This window comes from Gymnodraco acuticeps, unplaced genomic scaffold, assembly GCF_902827175.1.
Source record: "Gymnodraco acuticeps unplaced genomic scaffold, fGymAcu1.1, whole genome shotgun sequence".
Classification (NCBI taxonomy): Eukaryota; Metazoa; Chordata; class Actinopteri; order Perciformes; family Bathydraconidae; genus Gymnodraco; species Gymnodraco acuticeps.
In genome coordinates, this window is record NW_022990391.1 from 2,483,456 (window position 1) to 2,507,023 (window position 23,568).

General features: G+C 42.5%; 1 protein-coding gene across 8 annotated transcripts in view; it reads right to left on the reverse strand.

Annotated features, from left to right (window-relative positions):
• The window catches only part of LOC117551595 (glutamate receptor 2-like), a 148,637-nt gene that overhangs the window by 59,865 nt on the left and 65,204 nt on the right, over positions 1 to 23,568 (reverse strand). For 7 of the 8 annotated variants that reach the window (XR_004569820.1, XR_004569819.1, XR_004569821.1 and 4 more), the window contains exons 6-14: positions 21,779 to 21,832; positions 14,608 to 14,766; positions 13,413 to 13,580; positions 9,907 to 10,011; positions 9,706 to 9,813; positions 9,294 to 9,357; positions 8,955 to 9,097; positions 8,387 to 8,602; positions 3,223 to 3,377 (exon numbers count right to left, since the gene is read on the reverse strand). Coding sequence is in view for 5 of the 8 variants with exons in the window: in XM_034224513.1 (XP_034080404.1) it covers positions 3,223 to 3,377; positions 8,387 to 8,602; positions 8,955 to 9,097; positions 9,294 to 9,357; positions 9,706 to 9,813; positions 9,907 to 10,011; positions 13,413 to 13,580; positions 14,608 to 14,766; positions 21,779 to 21,832 (1,172 nt within the window). In the remaining 3 variants the exon portion in view is untranslated. The remainder of the gene's footprint in view (positions 1 to 3,222; positions 3,378 to 8,386; positions 8,603 to 8,954; positions 9,098 to 9,293; positions 9,358 to 9,705; positions 9,814 to 9,906; positions 10,012 to 13,412; positions 13,581 to 14,607; positions 14,767 to 21,778; positions 21,833 to 23,568) is intronic. The other variant, XM_034224512.1, reaches the window with a different exon arrangement.

Here is a 23,568-nt window from a genome sequence, read left to right on the forward strand (position 1 = left end):
GTCCAAGTCCGAGTCACCCAAGGAGTGTCCGAGTCGAGTCCGAGTCATTATTACCTGTGTTCGAGTCCAAGTCCGAGTCACCCAAGGAGTGTCCGAGTCGAGTCATCATTACCTGTGTTCGAGTCCGAGTCCAAGTCCGAGTCACCTAAGAAGAGTCCAAGTCAAGTCAGAGTCACAAGTCTTCATGTATTAATCTTCGTGGATATATGTGTTGAAATGTAGCTGCTCCTCTACATTGCTTTTATCCTGTCATGTTATACTAATCTGTCTATTGAACTGCTGTGAAGCCAGTTTGGCTACAATTCTTGTAATAGGTGCTATACAAATATAAAGCTTATTACTAATATTAATATTATATATAAACTATATTTAAAATGAGTTACCTTTTAGAGAAGTGATTATATTTGTATGTCAATATTTTCCTATGGTAAAGTTTTCGTTTTGCACTTTTATTTTGATAGTAATAAGATCGGGACTCTTATTTTGAAGGAACTTTTACCGGTTAGCGCAGAAAGCACATGGCTACTTAGCATGCAAAATGACGTCATTCTGCATGTTAAGTAGCCATGTGCTTTCGTGTTATCGGCTGAATCTTTATTTATTGATTAGATCACGTTACTCTGATGATAGTGTTCAAGACATCCTCTATGTCTGAACTCGATCCTTAGAGTAATGTGTTACGGAGCCTTCTCTTCAATCTTGTTTCCACATAACGAGCATTTTGCGCTGCTCTTTTCCAATGTGGAAGCAGAATGTGTGAAAGCATACAGCACGATGCGGATGTGTCTCTAGACATCTTTAGACTGGAATAGCTGGGCCCAGTACGTGAACTCGCCTCGCAGGTGCACACGCCAGGACAGAGGACATCAGACTCCAGAGAAAACTTGCTCGAGTCCGAGTCCAATTCGGAGCGTCAATGTACAAGTCGAGTCCGAGTCATCGTGGGGGGGAAAATTCACGAGTCCGAGTCCAAGTCATCCTGCGCGAGAATTCACGAGTCCAAGGCTGCAGTCGAATAGTCCATTTAGCTTAGGAACCTTCCTAACGGAGTGAAATGACCCGGAAGTCCCTCAGTGGCAGCCATGATAAGTGCCGTTCGAATTCTCTAGAATGATAGGAAAGGAGGTTTCAAACTTCCTTTATAACCTCCTTTAGCTTAGGAACCACTGGACCTCCCTAACCGAAAGGAGAGGAGTAAATGCTGCCCCACAATGCATTGCAGCCGCAGCATTTGACGTCACACAACAGTCGGCCGTTCACGGACACAAACGATTATGACGGATAAATGATATCATGAAAGTTACGGTGCTTATTAAGCATTTTAAAACGTATGTGGTAAGTTGCCAAAGTGCTTTGTTCTGAACGTTCATCAGTATTATAATCAAAAAGAGAAATATGAACGTTAGTTTTTACTGAAATGATCAAATAAAGTCAACATTTCACTGAGCTATGTGGGGTTTGTTCAACTTTTAAAATATGTTTGAATGGTGATATACACAGTGATAGATGTTAAAGACTAACGTTTATAATAAATACATTTGTATTGATTTTAAGATATTTTCATAGTTCATACAATCATACGTATTGGGATCATTTGTATTAATGTGGACCGGAGGGAGAGGGTGTCGAGCATACGTTTAACTTTTTTATTTCGATTCCAACTTTGGTCATGAAGAATATGTTTCTCTGTTGTCCACGTTCATAAAGCATAAAGCAACAGCATCAGAGCACGGTGCAGTCTCTAGATGAGTCCGTCGTTCTTATTATACATCCATGTTGTAGTCCGCTGTATAGAAAACTAGTTTCCATAGTTTCCCCACAGCAGCAGACGCACACAATGACGTCCGCTGGCGCATCATAAATACGTCGGATAGTGAAAGTGCATTCGGATTCTCTAAAGTACCACAGTCTCTTCTCCTAAGTCCTTTTGAATTCTCCTATCCACTATCCCTTAACCCCGTGACGTTTCACTCAGAGGTCAAGGAATAGGAGATAGGGTTAGAACTTAGGAGCTGATTTTTAAACTATCCGAACGCAACCCAAGTCCGAGTCACGTCAATCAGTGCACGAGTCCGAGTCGAGTCACGAGTGCCGAAAATCGGCACTCGGACTTGAGTACTCCATCTCTGGCTAATATACATATCTAAATGAATATTAATAAGGGACATTTCATTGATCATTTATAGGCAAACATGGCAGTCATGTGAAGCCCTCAAAAGCTGCGGGAAACCGGTGTAGGACGTGTGTGCGCGCACTGTTTTATAAATCTGAATATTTGTGTGCTTTTTTGTGTACAAAATACTTTTGTACTTCCTGTATTGTGTCCCTACGCAAGCCTTTCACATGAATCCCACGCAATGTTTTATAAATGAGGGCCATTGTGTCAAAGTTGTGTTCTATACTAAAAGTACAACTAAACTAAATTGTCATTTTTTTAAATTATTGATCCAAAGGAATAAGTCCATTTGCCAATGCCGAACAGCCTTCTCCTGCATTATAAAAATATGCAGTTAAAACAAACAACAAGCTAACAGAACAATGGTCAAGAGTTGGGAGAGGAAAACCCTGAATTTCCTATCAGTTACAATAAAATGATAAAATACATCATATATGTTGCTTCTTTTACAGGAAATAATTGCTCAAAATGTCTCATATCACATATTAAGCATGTTAACATGAACAGCTTCCTGCAGGTGTTATATGTTCAATATGTGAATTAATTAATTTGTTATGTACTGGTATTGTTATGTTAAAATTATAAAAAGTGGTCCCTTACGTAAAAAGAGATTGAGAAGCACTGATCTAAAAACACCTATGTTTAGATCATATCATTCAAAGTGTACTTTTAAATGCAAAACCGTTACATATACACATAACTCATTGGAGATGGGTTTGCAGCACAGACATACGAAGATATGCTGCAGTAAAGCAGGACATTTGTTTTATGTTCTAACTATGCAACAAATGAGGGAAGCACAATCCTTTCATCAGAGCAGAAAACAGGGTGACAGATTAGAGGACATGCTCACCCTCATGTATATTCATCAGAGTTGACAACATATTATCCTGTTAATAAAGAGCAATCCAATACAACTTGATTCATAAATACAAGCTGAGAAACAGCCCTCTGAAACTGTGGATTCATGTTAAAAATGATATATTTCAGAAATGCCTTCACTCTTACACAAGTAATGTTTGTAATGGTTTAACTGCGATACCAACCTTGGTGATATGTCACAACCCTGCCGCATGAAAGCCCCCAGAGAGAACCACAGGGAGTTGAAGATCCCAAACTCATTGGTGGATTCGGTTGTTAGTGGCAACGCTCCGTCCTCTGGTTCCTCTAGTGTCCACTCATAGGGGCTAAATCTGGATACCTGCAAGAAAATAGAGTCCTTTATACTACAGATTCTCCCCCCTCTCTATTTTGTGTAGTTTCCACTGTAAAAACGCTTTTCCATTCGATTGCATGGTGATATAGCGCTCCGTTCATAGGAACACATCTCACACACACTCCTTGCAGAGCATTATGTTTTTTCTGGAACTTCTTGGCTTTCGGGGGGTAAAACCTGTTAGCCAGTACTCTTTTTAGACAAACTCAGTCGAGGTTCCAACCAAGCTGAGTCGTTACACTAAGGTGGAGTTAAAGATCTCCTATCATGCTATTTTTAGGCATATATTATGGGTCTCAGATATATAAAAATATATAAAAAAACATGTCTATGATGTGTTTTGCTCAAAATACCAAACAGATCATGCATTTTAGACATCCCTCAGATCTCTCTGTTTCAGCCCTGTTATGCCCCTTTTCCACCAAACCGGTTCCGGTTCAAGATCCGTTCTTGTGCTTTTCTGGTGCTGAACTGGTTCTTCTCTGTAGCACCACTTGTGTTTCCACCACTCAGAGCCCGACTGGTGCTGCCGTTGCTGCGTCATGATGTCACTGTTTACGTTGCTCCCAAACGCGACTCACAACAACAACAATTAATGACTGCGTCAGGTCAATGATCGTGTTTCTTTTAATCGTTAGAAGCCAGATTAAATTTAAGAACTACTTCTCAACCGTTGTACTTTTGCCGTGGTTCATCGTTTATTAATGTGGTTCAGCTGCATTTACCGACCGCTGCAGTGCTGCTCGTCGAGTTTATTCTCCCGTTAACTCACGGCAGCGGCCGCTGTAAAGTCTTCACTGTCTGACTGTCACACAAGCAGCTGATGAATATTCCCCATCCCCATAAGTGATTGTGTTTCAGTATGAATTTACGCTGTTTGGCATCACAACGCTGTTATGAAAGTTTATCTGGTATAAAATGGGTGATGTTAGCATAGAAACCAAAGCTAATCCGACTATCTTGACTACTTGTTGCTATCCTATTGTGGCATAAGCCGTTTTCCACAGGCACATTTTAACGGCGTATTTTTCATTATGATTCTACTTGTGATAGTCGGACATGACAACCTGTGTAGCCCATGTATTGATTCCATCCGATAGCTTGATTGTTAAATGCGCCAGTGAAAGATGGCCGCATTGTCTTGTGGTTCCTCTCCAACTTTGCCCTTTTTCGTTTATTTACTTTTTGTCGTTTGCTTTTAACATGCAAGCCGACCGCACCAACTCTGCTATACAATATAGCAGAGAGGAACTTCTTCACATCAGAAACTTTGTGGACAATAGCCCACCGACAGACAATGGAGATTCGCCATGGCTACCTGTTGTCCTACCTGAGAGATGCAAGAAGAAGACCAAGCGGGGGTCCCTCTTCCTAGTATTCTTCTGGCTAATGTTCAATCGATTGAAAATAAGCTTAACTCAGAAGTCGGATTGCTTTTCAACGGGACATTAAGAACTGTAATGTAAAAAATGACATGTAATGTAATGTGTTCATTCTCACGGAGACTTGGCTAAACCCCACTATCCCGGACTCCGCCATTGTTCCTGACGGATTCACTATTTTTCGCCAGGACTGGACAGTTAACTCGGGGAAAAGTAAAGGTGGCGGTGTGTGCGTCATGATAAATAAGAACTGGGGTACAGATGTGAGGATTATTTCTTCGGACTGTTCTGCTCATTTAGAGCACCTCATGATCACATGCCGGGCTTTTCACCTGCCGAGAGAATGTACATCTGTTGTGATCACAGCAGTGTATATTCCGCTGCTCGCCGACAATGACGCGGCACTCGATCAGCTGCTTGGGATTATCGACAAGACCGAGACTTCACGGCCAGAGGCCGTGTTCGTTGTGGTCGGGGATTTTAACACCGCCAACATGAAAAAGGTCCTGCCAAAGTACTACCAACACATCAGCTGCCCGACTTGCAGGGGAAACATACTGGACCATGTTTATTCCCCTTTTCTACATGGATATAAGGCTCTCCCTCGCCCTCCCTTCGGCAAATCAGACCACATCTCACTGCTGCTGCTAAAAACTCAAAACTAAAACGGGATAGACCGGTAACAAGGACAGTACAACGATGGAGTGAGGAGTCAGATTCAGCACTGCAGGATTGCTTTGAATCTACGGAGTGGGGTGTGTTTGAGGACAACAACAACATCAACACACGGTCATCTGCTACCTTGGGAAATGCATCGATGACGTGGTACCAAAGGTTTCTGTAGGAACAATCCAGAATCAAAAGCCCTGGATAAACGGCGAAGTGCGTGGCAAGCTGAAAGCGCGCACTATCGCGCACAGAGCTGGAGATTTGGAGGAGTACAGGACATCTAGGTATGAACTCCAGAGTGCTATCAGCAGTGCAAAGAGACAGTACAAAGACAGGGTGGATCTGACTTCAAAGGCTGTAACACCCAGAACATGTGGGCGGGACTAAGAACAATGACAGACTACAAAGGAGCAGCGGGGGGGTGCTGCGGGAGTGTCTGTGTGCGCATCTCTCCCAGACGAGCTTAACAGTTTTTTTGCTCGCTTCGAGAGCAGCCAGGCTGTGGAGGCACAGAGGGACCAGGAGCCCTGCCCTTTTGTTTTAAACAGGGCAGATGTGTGCAAATCCTTTAAAGGGGTTATGATCAGCCACACAATGCTCCTGGACCTGATGGCATCCCTGGCCGTGTTCTCAGGGTGTGTGCAGTCCAGCTGGCAGAGGTGTTCACAGACATCTTTAACAGGTCCCTGCTGCAGTCTGTAGTCCCCACATGTCTCAAACACCATCGTTCCTGTCCCCAAAAAGACAAAAATCAACGTCAGCAAAACCAAGGAGCTGATTGTGGATTACAGGAAGCAGCAGAGAGAGGGACACGCCCCCATCGCCATCAATGGGACTACGGTGGAGAGAGTCAGCAGCTTCAGGTTCCTCTGTGTCCACATCACTGAGGACCTGACATGGACTCTTCACACCACCACCAGCACCAAAACAGCTTGACAGCGGCTCTTCTTCCTCCGCAGGCTGAGGAGGTTCAACATGGACTCCAGGATACTCTGCAACTTCTACAGGTGCACCATAGAGAGCATATTGACCGTCTACAGGTGCACCATAGAGAGGATCCTGACTGGCTGCATCACGGCTTGTTACGGCAGCTGCACCGCCTTCAATCGTAAGGCTAATCCGGACTAAAACCACCAGACTCAGGGATAATTTCATCCCACAGGCAATAAGACTGTTAAACACCTGAAGCAAAATCTGTTAAACACCTGAACTGTTGAAACAATATCCAAAATAGTCATCTGGCTGCTACTTTAAAATTATTTAACTACTTAGAAATTATTTATCTATTTACCTAATATATCATATTCCAATAACTTGCATGTAGACTATTATTGCACTATTTCACTTTTTTCAACAATTTTTCTTTTTGTATTTACTATATTTTTCTATTTATCTGTGTTTTGTGTTGCACTGTTGGAGAAGCCTGTGACCTAAGAATGTCATTGGCATAACTACACTGTAGCTATGTGTATATGATTAAATAAAGAACCTTGAACTGCTATAATACAACACAACAGGAAAACGTCTGCCTGCTCTCCACAATGATCAATAACAGAGAACGGATGGTCAAAGTAAGGTAAAAATAAACAGAATCACACTAAGCCTGGTTAGTGTGGCCTGACTTTTAAAGTGTGTGTTTTTTTACAAGTGTGTGGTCACGTTCTAGTCACTTTTCTCAGCGCTACTGCTTGTTACAACTTTTATTTGCCGTACTCGCCACTAATTGTTATTGCTCAGGTTAATCTTGCCCCTTCCGACGTAAGCGTGAAGTATTGGTTCTTTGTTCTTGCCGGGCAGCCGAGTGGGGCCAGCTAAGAACAGTTTTTTGGTGCTTAGAGGCGGCTCTGCTGCGGTGGAAACAGGAAGGACCAGAGCTTAATAAGGCTTTAGCCCGGAACCGGCTCTAGAACCGGTTTGGTTGAAAAGGGGCATTAGAGAAGTGCTGATTCTGGGTCAGTAGCTGCTGGCCCCACGCCCTTTGGAGCACAGCAAGGCAGCAGTGAGGTCTCCTCTCTGCCTGCAGAAACTCAGCTAAATGCTGCCGTGATTAAACACCATATCGTGTTCCAAACCACATCAAGGATTATTTCTGAAACAGTATGGAGCTCAAATGCTTTTTCTCTCGTGGGCTTACCACAAGGACAGTACCTTTTATATTCTGCTTCTTTACACATACTCTCTCCAGTACAGGTTAGCTCTGAGTGTTAGCGATGCTTGCTAATGTAAACACAGACCATATTACTTCCAAAACACGTCGTGCATTGTTTCTGATACAGCAACGTTTCTGATAGGACCGTGGGTGTAAAGCCAGCCCACATTTACGATATTATGTCATATCGGATGTACATCTGGATCACCTCCGTCCCCATTTTTAGAGATTTGGGTATGGAGGAAAAGAGAGAGGGTTTTGTTTTCTGACCCTTTTTGAGTTCCCTGACACACATTTATGTATAAAAGACATACAAAAGTGCATTTTGCATGATAGGAGACCTTTAAAAGAAACCAAGATTTAAAACAAAAATGCAAAGTATGTAATACACTTATCCTTACAAATTACAAAGTGCATTGGTTCCTGTGTTTAGTTGCCATTAAAATAATGAGTGAATCTCCCGTATTCAAATTAGTCATCAAGTATATGAACTCCATTTTAACCAGCTGCCACATTAAAAGACATAAAACGTAATTCAAACAACCTGAAACCTGATTTCAGCTGTCCACTGTCTCTCCACTGCTCCACACTTCATATAAAGACACTAGTCTTTGCCTTGTGTAGTTAAGATATTGGCAAAATAAAGTAAACAGAAACCATGGTAATACATCAGACAACATTTCAATGTATATTACATAGCCACATCTGAAAAGTATGACCACCATGTTGACATTACCTAAGAGTTCTGGTAGGAATACAAAAACACATAAATACAGATAAGCAGTCTGACTTACCAGAAAGAGAACCACACTAACTCCTATATAGGCGAAGACAATGCACATCCAGATTTCATAGGCGAGTGGGTCCAGAAAGGAGAAGACTCCTGGTTTGGATTTCTGCGGCTTCTTGATCATGATGGAGATTCCCAAAGACATGAATGGTTTGGAGAAATCTATCACTTCTTCACGAACAAGAGTGATGGTCAGAGGAGCAATTGCGATATCTGCTTTCTGTTAGAAACAAAAAGACAGAGTGACAGTATTTGACAGTTGGCTTTATTTATGTTTCCCCACCAGTGGAACTAAGGACCTAATGCTGTAATACTGCCCAGCATGCTCCGTGCCAATATCTGGTCCAAGAAAAAAGAAAGACTGATGCTGTGTCTCAAATTATATAGAGTATGCTGTTTTTAGTGCATGAGTGTGTCCCAATGGGAAGTATGGCAAAAAGCACAATAAGTAGCGGACGGTGATCTCATAACAGTCAGGTCTTTCAAATGACAATGGAGACATCTGGAGCTTCACCAAACACAACATTCTCCACTTCTGGTTCCAACATGAAAACAAACATTTAATTGCTTACCCCATACACCAGCTCTCCAACCATACCATTCCAGATCTTGGTTTCTGCATCTCTCGCTCCGTATTTGCCATCCCCCACAATCCTGAGCTGGTAGCGTATACCACAATGCTTTGCAATCTCTGCAGCCAAATCTACGCAATAACCTAGCATCAGTCCAAAAAAAGCCACACATGCACAAAGAGACACATCAGAAGTGTTAGACAAGCACCCGAGAATATATACAAGCCCTTTGGCATAAACTCAACTCAAATATCGAGTAAACAAAGTCAATGAAATTCATTTAGAATGTAATTACAGAATGAACAGACACCCACACACAATACAATTGATAAGTTATACCTTCATAACGGTCATTGTCTTGAAACTGCTCGGAATTCTTCTTCATCATGACGTAGGGGGCTTCCTACACACACACACACACACACACACACACACACACACACACACACACACACACACACACACACACACACACACACACACACACACACACACACACACACACACACACACACACACACACACACACACACACACACACACACACACACACACACACACACACACACACACACACACACACACACACACACACACACACACACACACAATCATATAGGAAACAGTATGTTATTTTTTCAGGAAGTGAGAAATGATTGGCAACATTGGCAGCTTTGTGGCGGTTTCAATATTGAGTGTTTCTGCAGTTTCCCTGCACATTCACATTGAGTGTAATTCATTAGTTTATTACCAGGATCGTCGAGACAATGACTGTCTTGTTTTCCATTCCCATGGTATCATTGGGGTAAAGGTCTGACTTTGTCACCACCATTTTATCCACCTCATTCCAATAGCCAATCTAAGAACACACATAAACACACACACATATGGTTATATACCACACAGTTACAGCTTTGAAAGTATTCATATTGCAAATTGATTGTTCAGTTACCTTAACAGGGCCATTGTTCTTCAGCTCCATCACTGTCACTGAGTAGTTGATCCTCTTCCCGTACTGGTCAAACTGAATGTTCCCTGTTAATCCGTCTACACGCACCTACACATACAAGTACACAACATACAAGAGGTTCAATGTAATTGATGAATAGAAACACACACACACATTTAAGTTTGCACACAAACATATTTATGATACTGAAAGTAATAATACCAGCAGCATACTTAATACGTAACAGGTGATGTTCTAATTATTAAGTTAAGAAAATTGGGTAAAGAAACGTCCCTGCATCTCAATTAATCAAACAAATATATATAAAAAAACATTTTACATATGAAAAGCTCATTTTTGGTTAAGATTGCTATGAGACATAATGTGTTAGGGCTGTACAAGGGCGTGGAACCAAATGCACGATGCAGAGACAAACAAAGTATCAAAATAAAGTGTTTTCATGTAGACAGGTCATAACACACTGAATACATCAAGCAACAAAACAAAAACTACTAATACACTAATCTAACTCTATGGACAATGACAAAAGGATCTTACGCTGGAAGGCTTGGAACACACAAGACAATCTGGCAACGAGACAGGGGAAGACGAGAACTATACTAGACAGACAACACCAGGTGAAGACAATTAGACAATCACAACCGTGGGAAAACAGACAAGGCAGGAAACGTACTTTAGACACATGAGGGTAGACAAGACTATCAAAAATAAAACAGGAACCTATCTAAACACATAACATGAAACCTAAACTAGGGAACAATCCTAGCAGAGCCGTCTACGCACAACAGAATGTTGTACTGTGGGAAGTTATCACTGCTGCAATCATTTCATCTTTTGTCGTAGTATGTTCACATCAACCACATGGATCCTCTAAATCAGGGGTTCTCAAAGTTTTGATGAGTGAGGGCCAATTTAGGTACCCAATATTGGATTGAGGGCCGCCCAAGAAAAAACGGAACACAAAATAATTCCAAAACAAATCCTTTCTTTATTGTACTAACCAATTACCGCAACTCGCGAGATGCCTAGTTGCCATGCAACCAGTAGTCTAGCAAACTTTCCACAAACTGTCATTCATAATTTAGGAATGACAACCCAGGGGGCGCAGTTTTACCATTCTTAACCCTCTGGAGTCTAAGGGTATTTTCTCGATTTTTAGATGTTTTCTTAAATCACCTTTTAAATGTATTTCTTCTAACATGGCACCCCATGTGTTAAATATCAAAATGTTCAGGACAATCTCTAGTCTTGCTATATATGCATATTGCTCACCTTAGAGCACTGTTTGATGAGTTAAGTAGCTCAAAAGCTTAAAATGTGAAATCTGATTTTTGGAAAATCTTCAAAACTCTTGTGAAAACACAAATTTACTCATGTGATCGAATTGTTTTGGTGTTTTAGATTTGGTTACCAAAGTCCTAGGATCACAAAAGCAGTGACATATTTGAATTACACTGTATATAAATGTGTTATTCATGTCTAAAATGAAAAACATTCAATTCAAATTTTGAGTAAAATAGGTGTTTATCACTCTACTTTCACCACAGCAGGGACTGAGATACATTAGGACTGAATAATGACTTCATATTACATACCAAGGTTCATGTGATGTGTACAAATACAAATTGAGCATTCAACCTTTTTTTTTCAACCAACAATTTATTATAAATATGTTTTCTTCAACCAACTATTTATAGAAATATAAGAAACTGGAAAATCTCACTATTTACAATATTGAACATCAGAACTTTCAACCAACTATTCATTATAAATGTCAAGACAGTGTCAAGGTCTTTGTCTGTCTTCCAAGACAGTGGGTCTGGCTGCTGTGTAGGTGGGGGTGATGGTGCATGGGCTGCTGTGTAGGTGGGGTGTACAAGTGCTATACGAGACCTCCACGAGACCTCCTTGCTGGCTGGGTTGAAGGTGATGGCTGTGGTGGAGCCTTTGTGCTGAGGTGTATCTTGACCTGGTGACAGCCGCAGATGGAGGTGGAGGCAGTTGTAGTGATGCTGGTCTGCTGGTTGAAGGTGGTGGAGCCCTTGAGCCACAGTAGATCTTGACCTGGGGGCCGGCACAGATGGATGTTGTGGCTGCTGGATAAACGCCGCCTGTGTAGGACAATAATTACAACTAATTTCATTGAAATAAAGTTCAAGTAAAATGTTGCTCAAGCACAAATAACAATGCACACATACAAATAAAGTTTGGGAGGTTGCAGAAGGAGTCTCTCTCGATCTCACACACACACACACACACACACACACACACACACACACACACACACACACACACACACACACACACACACACACACACACACACACACACACACACACACACACACACACACACACACACACACACACACACACACACACACACACACACACACACACACATTTCCAGTTACTTTACATTCAGTATAAAATCACAGACACACATATACATAGGCTACATCTGATTACAAAGTCTCATCTGTACAGAACAGTATGATAAAATAATCGATGGCAAAAACATGTCACTGTAAATGTCTCCGTTGGGGGACGAATAAATGATTAATTTAATCATCTACACATGTAATCTCACTTTTACACACCAAAATAACGTGAACACAGAGTAAACGTTTGCTAATGGAGAGTCTATTTTGTCCCAATAAAAAGTTCATGACTATCGATAAAAAATATATATCAATAAACCTATTGTTCATTTTCGCGGTATTCCCCACACATTGCCAGTACACTATTATTGTAATATTTACACTTACCCATGTCCAAATGGATCCTTGTTGTTGTCTTTGTATTCTTCTTCTTCAGAAGAGTCGAAGACTTCAGGTTCTGAGGCTCTATCTTCACTGCTGCTAGCGAAAAAAATCTCTAGCGAAGTCGGCGACTGTAAAGTTTTTTAAGCCATTTTCTGTCTCTCTCTTTCTCCTCACAGATGGGAGACACGTGGTTTATGTTTTGTTTACTTGGTGGGTAGGCCCTTAGTGATTTATCGATGTCCATTGGTCATTTCAGACCATGATGGCTGCCGGCCGAGATTTCCTTGACGGACACACGAATCCACCAATCCCACACAGTGTAAAGTCAAGCTGCTTTGAGCGGACATATTGGCTGCTGTACCCTGGTTACAGTCTCACAGGAGATACCGCTGGAAAGCTACTCATTCTAATTCTTACTAGATACAACCATGGAGGATTAAAATATAACGCATGCATTTCAGCGTGTCACATTAACTATCGCGGGCCGCCAGAAATATTTACGAGGGCCGCCATTGGCCCGCGGGCCGCACTTTGAGAACCCCTGCTCTAAATAATCTTCAGATATCAGGATATATCCTTTAAACACCACATTAAAAAAAGTTCAAGGAGCGCCTTCTTCAAAACTATGCAGTCCTTACATATGTTACTTAAAGGCTGAATGAATTTAACTTTTATCAGCTTTAATAGAAATGGGCCCGTCTCTCTCTCTTCTTAATGAGGTTACCTGTTTGAGGGCACGTTCAATCTCCACCCCTTGTGCCCAGGGAACTGCTGGGTTGGCCAAACAGTCCCCACTGTTGCCACGACGACTCATGTCTATTCTCTGCTTGTGAAGAAAGCGGAATGCCTCCGTCATCACATGGACAGCATCATAGGTGAGGGCTGAGGTGTACTGTAAGACAGAAAAAGTTATACGAATCAAAATCATCTCAATAACCTGCTGCCTATTTCAGAATCTGAAATACTTTAATGATTCCAGGGGGACATTGGTTTAGTGTCAGATATTCCATTTGAAAATAAATCAAATACAAAAAGAGAATTGAAAAAATATTGATGAAATCTTAAAATAAGATGCTGAAGGGGCTGAAGGAAGGCTAGCTCTGTATTTGGAGTTAAACTGGACAATCTGGAGGAGGTGGCAGAGTGGAGGATGAGGAGGAAGCTGGACTGTATCCCCCCCCCCCCCTCCTCCATGCAGAGCAGGATGAGGAGCACGTTCAGACTCACCCCTCCTCGGCCAGTAGCCATCAGGCTGCTTAGTCAAGGACAGACCCCCACTTAAGAACGTTGATGACAGCCTGCACATGATTTGCCCTTGATTGACCTACTTTGGACTTGCACTTGCCAATATATATTTTGATATTCATAATTATTCACATTTGTATACGTGTTAACAGTTTCACTGAATTCAAGTTTTGATATGTTACTATGTGCTGGTATTTACATTCTTTATTTTTTTTTTCTTAATTATCTTTGTGTCAACTCTCTCAATGCTACCCTATGTTTTAATCTAATTTCTGTTGTTGCTCCCTAGGCTGCTCAATAAAGGTTTATCTAATTGTATCTCAATTTATCTACAACCATGCAGATAGTGTGGGTTTTAAACATCTACTTTACTTCAGGCTGTTAATGAGTACTTACTATTTTTAAGCGTGTTACCACATTGGTTGTTTCATAACCTTTTTGAAATGTATTTTGGGAAAAGTGGCTGTGGAAAAATGTATTATTGGAAATATGATGTCCAATTTTACTGCAAACATTAAAAAGTGTTTCATGACAAAATATGTTCTCCTCAGTACCTGGAGAGTTAGGTCAGATTATTTAATTTAATTAAGCATGATTGTGCTAGTGTATGGAACAATTTAAATTAATTCTAACCAGCCTACTGTATGAACTAATGTTATATGTCCAAATCTTACTCTGATTCGTGAATCAGCTCCTGGATACTCCTTCTCTTCCAGGGCCTCCCATCGCTGGTCAAACTTTGCCACCACAGGATCATCAAAGTCTACTATCTGAAACCCAGACACATTCGCACCTCCATACTGGATTTTAGATAGGTCGCCATCTACAAAACCCTGAAAGATGATAAACACAACATTTCAGTTAATGACTTTGTAGTTGCGTTCTATTCATAGAACCACACATGTGTGCCCTACTGGAGGCAGATCTGCTACTTCAACTACAACTTTCATTCACAAGGAAAAAAAAGCAGTTAAAAACCAGGCTTCTTTTATATCCTGCACTACTGAATGTGGCTATGCCTTGCAGAGGTGGGAAGTAACTAAGTAATCGAGTACTGTACTAAAGTACAATGTTGTAATCCACTGCAGTTCAGAGGTAAATGGTGTACTTTTACTCCACTACATGTATTTAATACATTTAGTTATTTTACAGATGTGGATGAATGATGTGAAATCTAATCAAGTGTTAAATCAGACTTTAGTTCCATTTGGAGTAAATCCACCAGCTACCCTGCAGTATACAAAGTCATTCAAACTAGCTGCACCTTTACCAGCTTTGAGAACACTTTCATGATCAATCATTATAAAACATTAGTGGTGCACGATAATTATCGGCCCAATAATTATCGGTCCGATATTAGGAATTATGACGTCATCCCGATAAACCCGATTAAAAAGTATGAATTGCCCCGATAATATACAATATATTTTTTGGGTAAAAAAAAGAAAACATACTGCGGTCTGGGTGGATTGGGATGAGGGGCGCTTGTTTTTCACTCGGCTCCTCCCGTTTTGCCAGTACTGTACTGTGGTATTAGTGGTTTAGGAAGAGGGGAGTTTTTCGCAAATCCAGCGCTCCCTAAAGGCCCTGTCACACTGTCCCGAAATTGACACCCGATGGACACACGATAAAGGAAATGTTCAAATTCGGCTGTGATCGTAGCAACATCGGGCCATTCGTGAGGGCATCTTAAGCCATCGTATGACCGCCGGTGGAGTTTCTCAGGCTCCGGCAGCAACTTAGTGAGCGGCAACTTCGTAAGGCACTCGTGAGGACATCTTGTCAAATCGTGTCATCTTCGTGTTATTACATTACATTACATTTAGCTGACGCTTTTATCCAAAGCGACTTACAATAAGTACATTCGACCAGGAAGACACAACCTTGAAGAAAACAGAATCAAATAAGTACATCAGGTTTCATAGAGCCAAACATTTCAAGTGCTACTCAACTGGCTTTAGGTAAGCCAGTCCTTTATTAGTATAAAAGTGCTTCGTTAATAGTTCTAACGCTCGAAGTGGAGTCGAAAGAGATGAGTTTTCAGTTTGCGCCAGAAGATGTGGAAGCTATCTGCCGTCCTGATGTCAATGGGGAGCTCATTCCACCATCTTGGAGCCAGGACAGCAAACCCACGTGTTTTCGCCGATGGGAACTTGGGTCCCCCTCGCAGCGAGGGCGCAACGAGTCGTTTGGCTGATGCAGAGCATAGTGCACGCGCTGGGGTGTACGGTTTAACCATGTCCTGGATGTAGGAAGGGCCAGATCCATTCGCAGCATGGTAAGCAAGTACCAGTGTCTTGAAGTGGATTCTAGCAGTTACCGGAAGCCAGTGAAGGGAGCGGAGGAGCGGAGTGGTGTGGGAGAATTTAGGAAGGTTGAAGACCAGACGAGCCGCTGCATTCTGGATGAGCTGCAGAGGTCGGATGGCACATGCAGGTAGACCAGCCAGGAGGGAGTTGCAGTAGTCTAGGCGTGAGATGAGAGAGTCTGGACCAGAACCTGAGTCGCTTTCTGAGTCAGCTGGGGACGTATCTTCCTGATGTTGTAAAGCGTGTATCTGCAGCAACGGGTTGTAGCAGCGATGTTTGCAGTGAAGGACAGGTTGTTATCTAGGGTCACACCCAGATTCCTTGCAGTCTGAGTCGGGGAAACAACTGAGGTGCCGATGTTGATTGTTAGGTCAAGAGTGGGACAATCTTTTCCCGGGAGGAAGAGCAGCTCAGTCTTGTCAAGGTTGAGCTTGAGGTGGTGAGCAGACATCCACTGAGAGATGTCAGCTAGACAAGCAGAGATGCGTGCAACGTCCTGGGTCTCTGAGCGGGGAAAGGACAGAATTAATTGGGTGTCATCAGCGTAGCAGTGGTAAGAAAAACCATGCGGGCTAATGACTGATCCGAGCGAGTTTGGGTACAGGGAGAAGAGGAGGGGACCAAGAACAGAGCCCTGAGGGACCCCCGTAGTTAATTGACAAGGGTCGGACTCAGACCCTCTCCAAGTCACCGTGTAGGTACGGTCTTTCAGGTATGAGGTGAGGAGGGAAAGTGCAGAGCCTGAAACTCCAAGTTTTTGGAGAGTTCGAAGGAGGATCTGATGATTCACCGTGTCAAATGCAGCAGACAGGTCCAACAGGATGATGACAGAGGAGAGGGATGCAGTTTTGGCAGTGTGCAGTTCCTCCGTGACAGCAATGAGAGCAGTTTCTGTGGAGTGACCTGCCTTGAAACCAGACTGCTGCGGATCCAGAAGGTTGTTCTGATTGAGATAACAGGAGAGTTGTTTAAAGACAGCGCGTTCAAGTGATTTAGACAGGAACGGGAGGAGAGAGACAGGCCTGTAGTTTATAACATCAGACGGGTTGAGAGTGGGTTTCTTTAGGAGAGGGTTTACTCTTGCCTCCTTGAGACTGTTTGGAAAGTGACCAGAAGTTAGAGAAGTGTTGATGAAATGGGTGAGAAACGGTAGAATATCAGGAGCGATAGTCTGAAGGAGGTTTGAAGGGATAGGGTCCAGAGGACAGGTAGTAGGGCGGGCAGAGGTAATGAGGGTAAGAACCTCACTTGGAGAGAGAGGGGAAAAGGAGGTAAGTGTGTTGGTGAAAGAAGGGTCTGGTGACCCAGCGGTGAGTAAAGGTGAGTCAGAAAAAGAAGAGCGAATATCATCAACCTTTTTTTCAAAGTGGTTAACAAAGTCGCTTGACAGAAGTGCGGAGGGGGGAGGAGCTTTTGGAGGGTCCAAGAGGGTGGAGAAGATGGAAAATAGTTTTTTAGGATTGGAATAGGAAGATTGGATCTTATCTTGAAAGAAAGTGCTTTTTGCCTGAGAGATCGAAGCAGAGAAAGAGGAGAGGAGAGCTTGATAGGTTAGGAGGTCGTCACGGTGTTTGGATTTCCACCATTTCCGCTCTGCTGCCCTAAGGATGGTTCTATTAGCACGCAGTGCATCATTTAGCCAGGGAGCAGGAGGGGACTGACGAGCCTGCCGAGATGTGAGAGGACAGAGCGAGTCCAGAGTGGATGAGAGAGTAGAGAGGAGAGTTTCTGCAGCAGAGTTTGGAGGCAGGAGTTGGAACGAATCAGAGGAAGGGAGGGCTGAGAGCACCGACGAGGCAAAGGTAGAGGGGGAGAGGGAGCGAAGGTTACGGCGGACAAGTGCAGGATGGGAAGAGATTAGTTTGTTATGTTTGGAAAGGGATAGAGAGAATGAAATGAAGAAGTGATTGGATGTGTGGAGCGGGTTTACAGAGTGGTTAGAAGTAGCGCAGTTCCTTGAGAATATGAGATCAAGGATATTGCCAGCTTTATGAGTTGGTGGGGACGGAGACAGTGAGAAAGCAAAGGCGGTTAACAGAGATGTTAGTTCGTCTATCTTCCCTGTCTGGAGGTTGAAGTCTCCGAGAAGTACAGCGGGAGGGCCAGTTTCAGGGATGAGTGAGAGGAGATTATCTAATTCCTCCAAGAAGTCCCCCAAGGCGCCTGGTGGACGGTAGAGAACAACAATGGTTAACTGTATAGGATGGGTTACTGTGACGGCATGGAATTCAAAGGTGGAAGGAGTGAAGTTAGGTAGCTTGAAGAGGGAAAAGCTCCATTTGGGAGAGAGCAGGAGACCAGTGCCACCTCCTCTGCCAGTGGGTCTGGGTGTATGGGAGAAGGAATATGCAGTGGAGAGAGCTGCTGGGGTGGATGTGTTGGATAGAGTAATCCAGGTCTCAGTGAGAGCAAGGAAATCCAGAGACTGCAGGGAGGCGTAGCCAGAGATGAAGTCAGCCTTAGGAACAGCTGACTGGCAATTCCACAGGCCACCAGAAACTAGATGTTGGATCTCAGTGGAGCACGTGGGATAGACGAGAGCAGGCCGGTTATATCGATTAGGAGATACACGGGGCCAGTGATAATTGCGAGAAGACACATGAACAGGAATGGAGAAAATACACATGATTATAGCATGAGGGGCTAGAAAACTAAAGAAAAGATAAATAAGACACCAGCTCAATCAGAGTAGGATTTGCCTCCTCTTTGCCTCCCTCGTGACTCCCGCAGGACTCCAATGTCTTTGTCAGTCTTACTCCCGCAGGACTCCAATGTCTTTGTCAGTCTTCGGCTGTCTGATGCTGAAGCTGACGCTCCAGGAAAGAGCTACCCAAAATGGACGTCTGATTGCTCAGTTCTCACAGCTGTAGGGCCACAGCCCTCTAATTAGTTAACTATCTACAGCTGATGGGCGACAATAGACTGGCCCTGCCTATATTAATGCAGGCTTGAGTGCTGAGACCTGTAAAGCAGGTTTCGCCTGAGCAGATCTGAGATTTAAAATCTCTCAAACGCGATTTAGCCGTTTAAGCTACAATAACAATTTATACAGAGTCGAATAAATGAAACAGAGAAGTCTAATTAAACAAGAATATAACTTACAGTGGTTGCTGCGTCAATAGGTAATGTCGTCACCGGGTCCAGATGCACACTGAGTTCATCAGATTTTAAATGCGGTATTTAAATGCTTTTTAAGGTAAAAAATGACTGAGTCACGCGGTTGTACTTCACGCTATCAATAGACTGGCCCTGCCTATATTAATGCAGGCTTGAGTGCTGAGACCTGTAAAGCAGGTTTCGCCTGAGCAGATCTGAGATTTAAAATCTCTCAAACGCGATTTAGCCGTTTAAGCTACAATAACAATTTATACAGAGTCGAATAAATGAAACAGAGAAGTCTAATTAAACAAGAATATAACTTACAGTGGTTGCTGCGTCAATAGGTAATGTCGTCACCGGGTCCAGATGCACACTGTTATCATCGGTGCCATCGGGCATTCGCCTTCACTCTGATCGGGGCGAATGCCCGATGGCACCGATGATAACACGATGCCCTCACGATGGCCTTACGAAGGGCACAATTGACACACAAATTCAACACGAAAATGAACCTTCACAAGATCCTTCGGCAATTTTTTGGCATGCCAAATATTTTGCCACCGCTCACGAAGTTGCTGCCGGAGCCTGAGAAACTCCACCGGCGGTCATACGATGGCTTAAGATGCCCTCACGAATGGCCCGATGTTGCTACGATCACAGCCGAATTTGAACATTTCCTTTATCGTGTGTCCATCGGGTTGTTTTATTGCACAACAAAATCATGTAAATATATTATGTAAATAACTCAATTTGTGTTCTGTGAAACTAAAAAGGATATCATATATTATTTTGAAGGACAGTTGACAGGAAGTTGTTGTTGTTATGGAAACAACATTACGGAGAAAACGTAATATTTTCTACATATAACGACGGATAAAGTAAAGAACAAAGTCTGAAGATATCAGTACAGTATCATAGTACTGTAACACAATTGTTTTTGGTACTTTCATTGCAGTTGTATGTCTTAAATGTAATGTAAATGTTGCCTTCGTGTGTGGTTTGGGGCCATCATCGTGCGAAATTCACAATTCCATATTCGTGTGTCCATCGGGTATCAATTTCGGGACAGTGTGACAGGGGCTTAACTCATGCCTGGCTGTGACGTAAATGGTGTGCGGCCGTGAAGCCAGGACAGTAAACAAACATGTCGTCGGAAGTATGGGACTATTTCAAAGTTTCAGAGTTCGCTTGCTATTTGTATTAACAAATGCAATGCAGAAGTTCCACGAGGAGGGAAAAAGGCAACGAGCTATAATACTTCCAACCTGATTAGTCACCTGAAACATCGCCATCGCTACGATGGTGTGTTAAAAGCGTAGGAAGACGCCTGCGCTGCTAAACTAGCGGCAAATCCAAAGCCAGCTGCATAGGCACCGGGGCTTTTACCTATCGACGAGGCTTTTGAAAAAGGCAAGAAGTTTGCCAGAGACGACCCCAGGGTTAGTTTTGTTCATAGTAGTAATGCTCATGTCATTTGCTCACTACTAGTCTTTTTTTGTACCACCAGGTGTGCAAAAACTACAGGTACATTTAATATATATTATATTATTATCGGTTATCGGTATCGGTATCGGTCTTGAGAAGCAGGAAGTTATCGGTATCGGTTTCAAAAAACCGATATCGTGCATCCCTATACTGTAAAACATATCATATATATTATTCTGAAATGGACCAATCTGCACAATGACTACAGTACTTTCACTTTTGGTACTTTAAGTATATTTTGATGAGAATACTTTTCTACTTTAACTTGAGTAACATTTTGAATGCAGGACTTTTAATTGTAGTATTCCTACACTCTGGTACTTCTACTTTTACTCAAGTATAAGATCTGAGTACTTCTCCCACCCTTTGATTTTGTGCAATGCTAACATCAGCTAAGACCAGTCCATTTCAGCTGAGTGTAAAAGTGATTGGATATAGAAACAAATAAATGGGTACAATTCAAAGTAGGTAAAAGACACAGAGAGTTGACAACAGAGAAATCAGCTGAAGAAGACAGACAGGAATTTAAAATACTGGAACACGGTGTGGGCTCTAGTAGTGTTTAACGACTTGTAATAGAAAATAAAATGTGAACACACTCGGACAATCACCGAAAACCTCGATCAGTGCTGCTGTCGTTTTAAGCTACAGTTGCTGTCACTTTAATTCCAGCTGTTGCTATGCAGTAGAAAAACATTTTTTTTATAGCAGAAGCAAAACTTAATTTTTTTAATGAATAACGTTATTTTTTGTCAAATTGTTGATTTTCTTCAGTGAGCAGTAATAAGCGGGATAATGTGCAGCGAGCCAATCATTGATGAGAAAATAACCCGACTGTAAATGTATGTCCCTCTGATTACCTGGCCTCCTGTCCCAACCACTACGCACAGTATGTCATGCATCAGCAATACATAGCAGTTTTTGCTTAAATCAGACATAAACGGGGGCTCACCAGGTTAGCGATGATATAGTGGTACCCCTTCACATGCCTGCCTATAGTGATCACCTGATGGGAAAAGAGTACAAGCTGTGTCAATACATCATTGTGTGTGTTACCATTTGTCACCTATCGTCTCGTGAAAACAATGAATCTCCAAAAGGTCTTTTCATGAGTTAGGAAAAAAGTCCAGTTCAGTTGATCTTGTATTTACATAGGGCATAAAGGGTAGGGGGCTACAGTGGCTTATACATCACTTCTTTGATCAGTCACTCTCACACCAACCAGACTACAAACCCTCTAACTGAAAAAGTTCTGTGTGTAATACAGATGTGTGAATCAGCTTTGCTGTATTTAAGAAAGTTAACGCAATTCTGACAAAGTGAGGCCTATAGCTCTGCCATGATGTCCTAAGCATATCACCAGTGTCAGAGTCAACGTGAAGAGCCAGCGAGTGTTGGGCAGTTCACCACATGTGTTGAGAAGCATGCAATTTCATTTACACTGTCCCCTCACGTTCATAAACATTTGACATTTAGTCATTAATTAATTAATAATCAATTAATTGTAAGAACATATCAAGGATTTTAAGTGAATAATTTGTATGTTGTTTGTTGTTAACAAAAAGGACTTAATAGAAATAAAGGTTTAGCAGATGCATTGCTCTCAGGGCTTGCCAAGTTAAACCTGATCTGAAAAACAAAACCAACCAAAAATACAGGAAACTAAAATATATTTTAAGTCCACTTTTAAGTGTCATATAATGCAATCTGAATATGTGCCAGCTGACCTAAGGAGAGATACTAAAGAAAGTCATATACACTGAACAAAAATGCAACACTTTTGTTTTTGCTCCCATTTTTCATGAGATGAACTCAAAGATCTAAAACATTTTCTATATACACAAAATAACCATTTATCTCAAATATTGTTCACAAATCCGAAAAAAATCTGTGATAGTGAGCACTTCTCCTTTGCCGAGATAATCCATCCCACCTCAGAGGTGTGGCATATCAAGATGCTGATTAGACAGCATGATTATTGCACAGGTGTGCCTTAGGCTGGCCACAATAAAAGGCCACTCTAAAATGTTCAGTTTTATCACACAGCACAATGCCACAGATGTCGCAAGTTTTGAAGGAGCGTGCAATTTGCATGCTGACAGCAGGAATGTCCACCAGAGCTGTTGCCCGTGAATTGAATGTTCATTTCTCTACCATAAGCCGTCTCCAAAGGCGTTTCAGAGAATTTGGCAGTACATCCAACCGGCCTCACAACCGCAGACCATGTGTAACCACACCAGCCCAGGACCTCCACATCCAGCATGTTCACCTCCAAGATCGTCTGAGACCAGCCACTCGGACAGCTACTGCAACAATCGGTTTGCATAACCAAAGAATTTATGCACAAACTGTCAGAAACCGTCTCAGGGAAGCTCATCTGCATGCTCGTCATCCTCATCGGAGTCTCGACCTGACTCCGGTTCGTTGTCGTAACCAACTTGAGTGGGCAAATGCTCACATTCGATGGCATCTGGCACGTTGGAGAGGTGTTCTCTTCACGGATGAATCCCGGTTTTCACTGTTCAGGGCAGATGGCAGATAGCGTGTGTGGCGTCGTGTGGGTGAGCGGTTTTCTGATGTCAATGTTGTGAATCGAGTGGCCCATGGTGGTGGTGGGGTTATGGTATGGGCAGGCGTATGTTATGGACGACGAACACAGGTGCATTTTATTGATGGCATTGTGAATGCACAGAGATACCGTGACGAGATCCTGAGGCCGATTGTTGTGCCATTGATCCACGA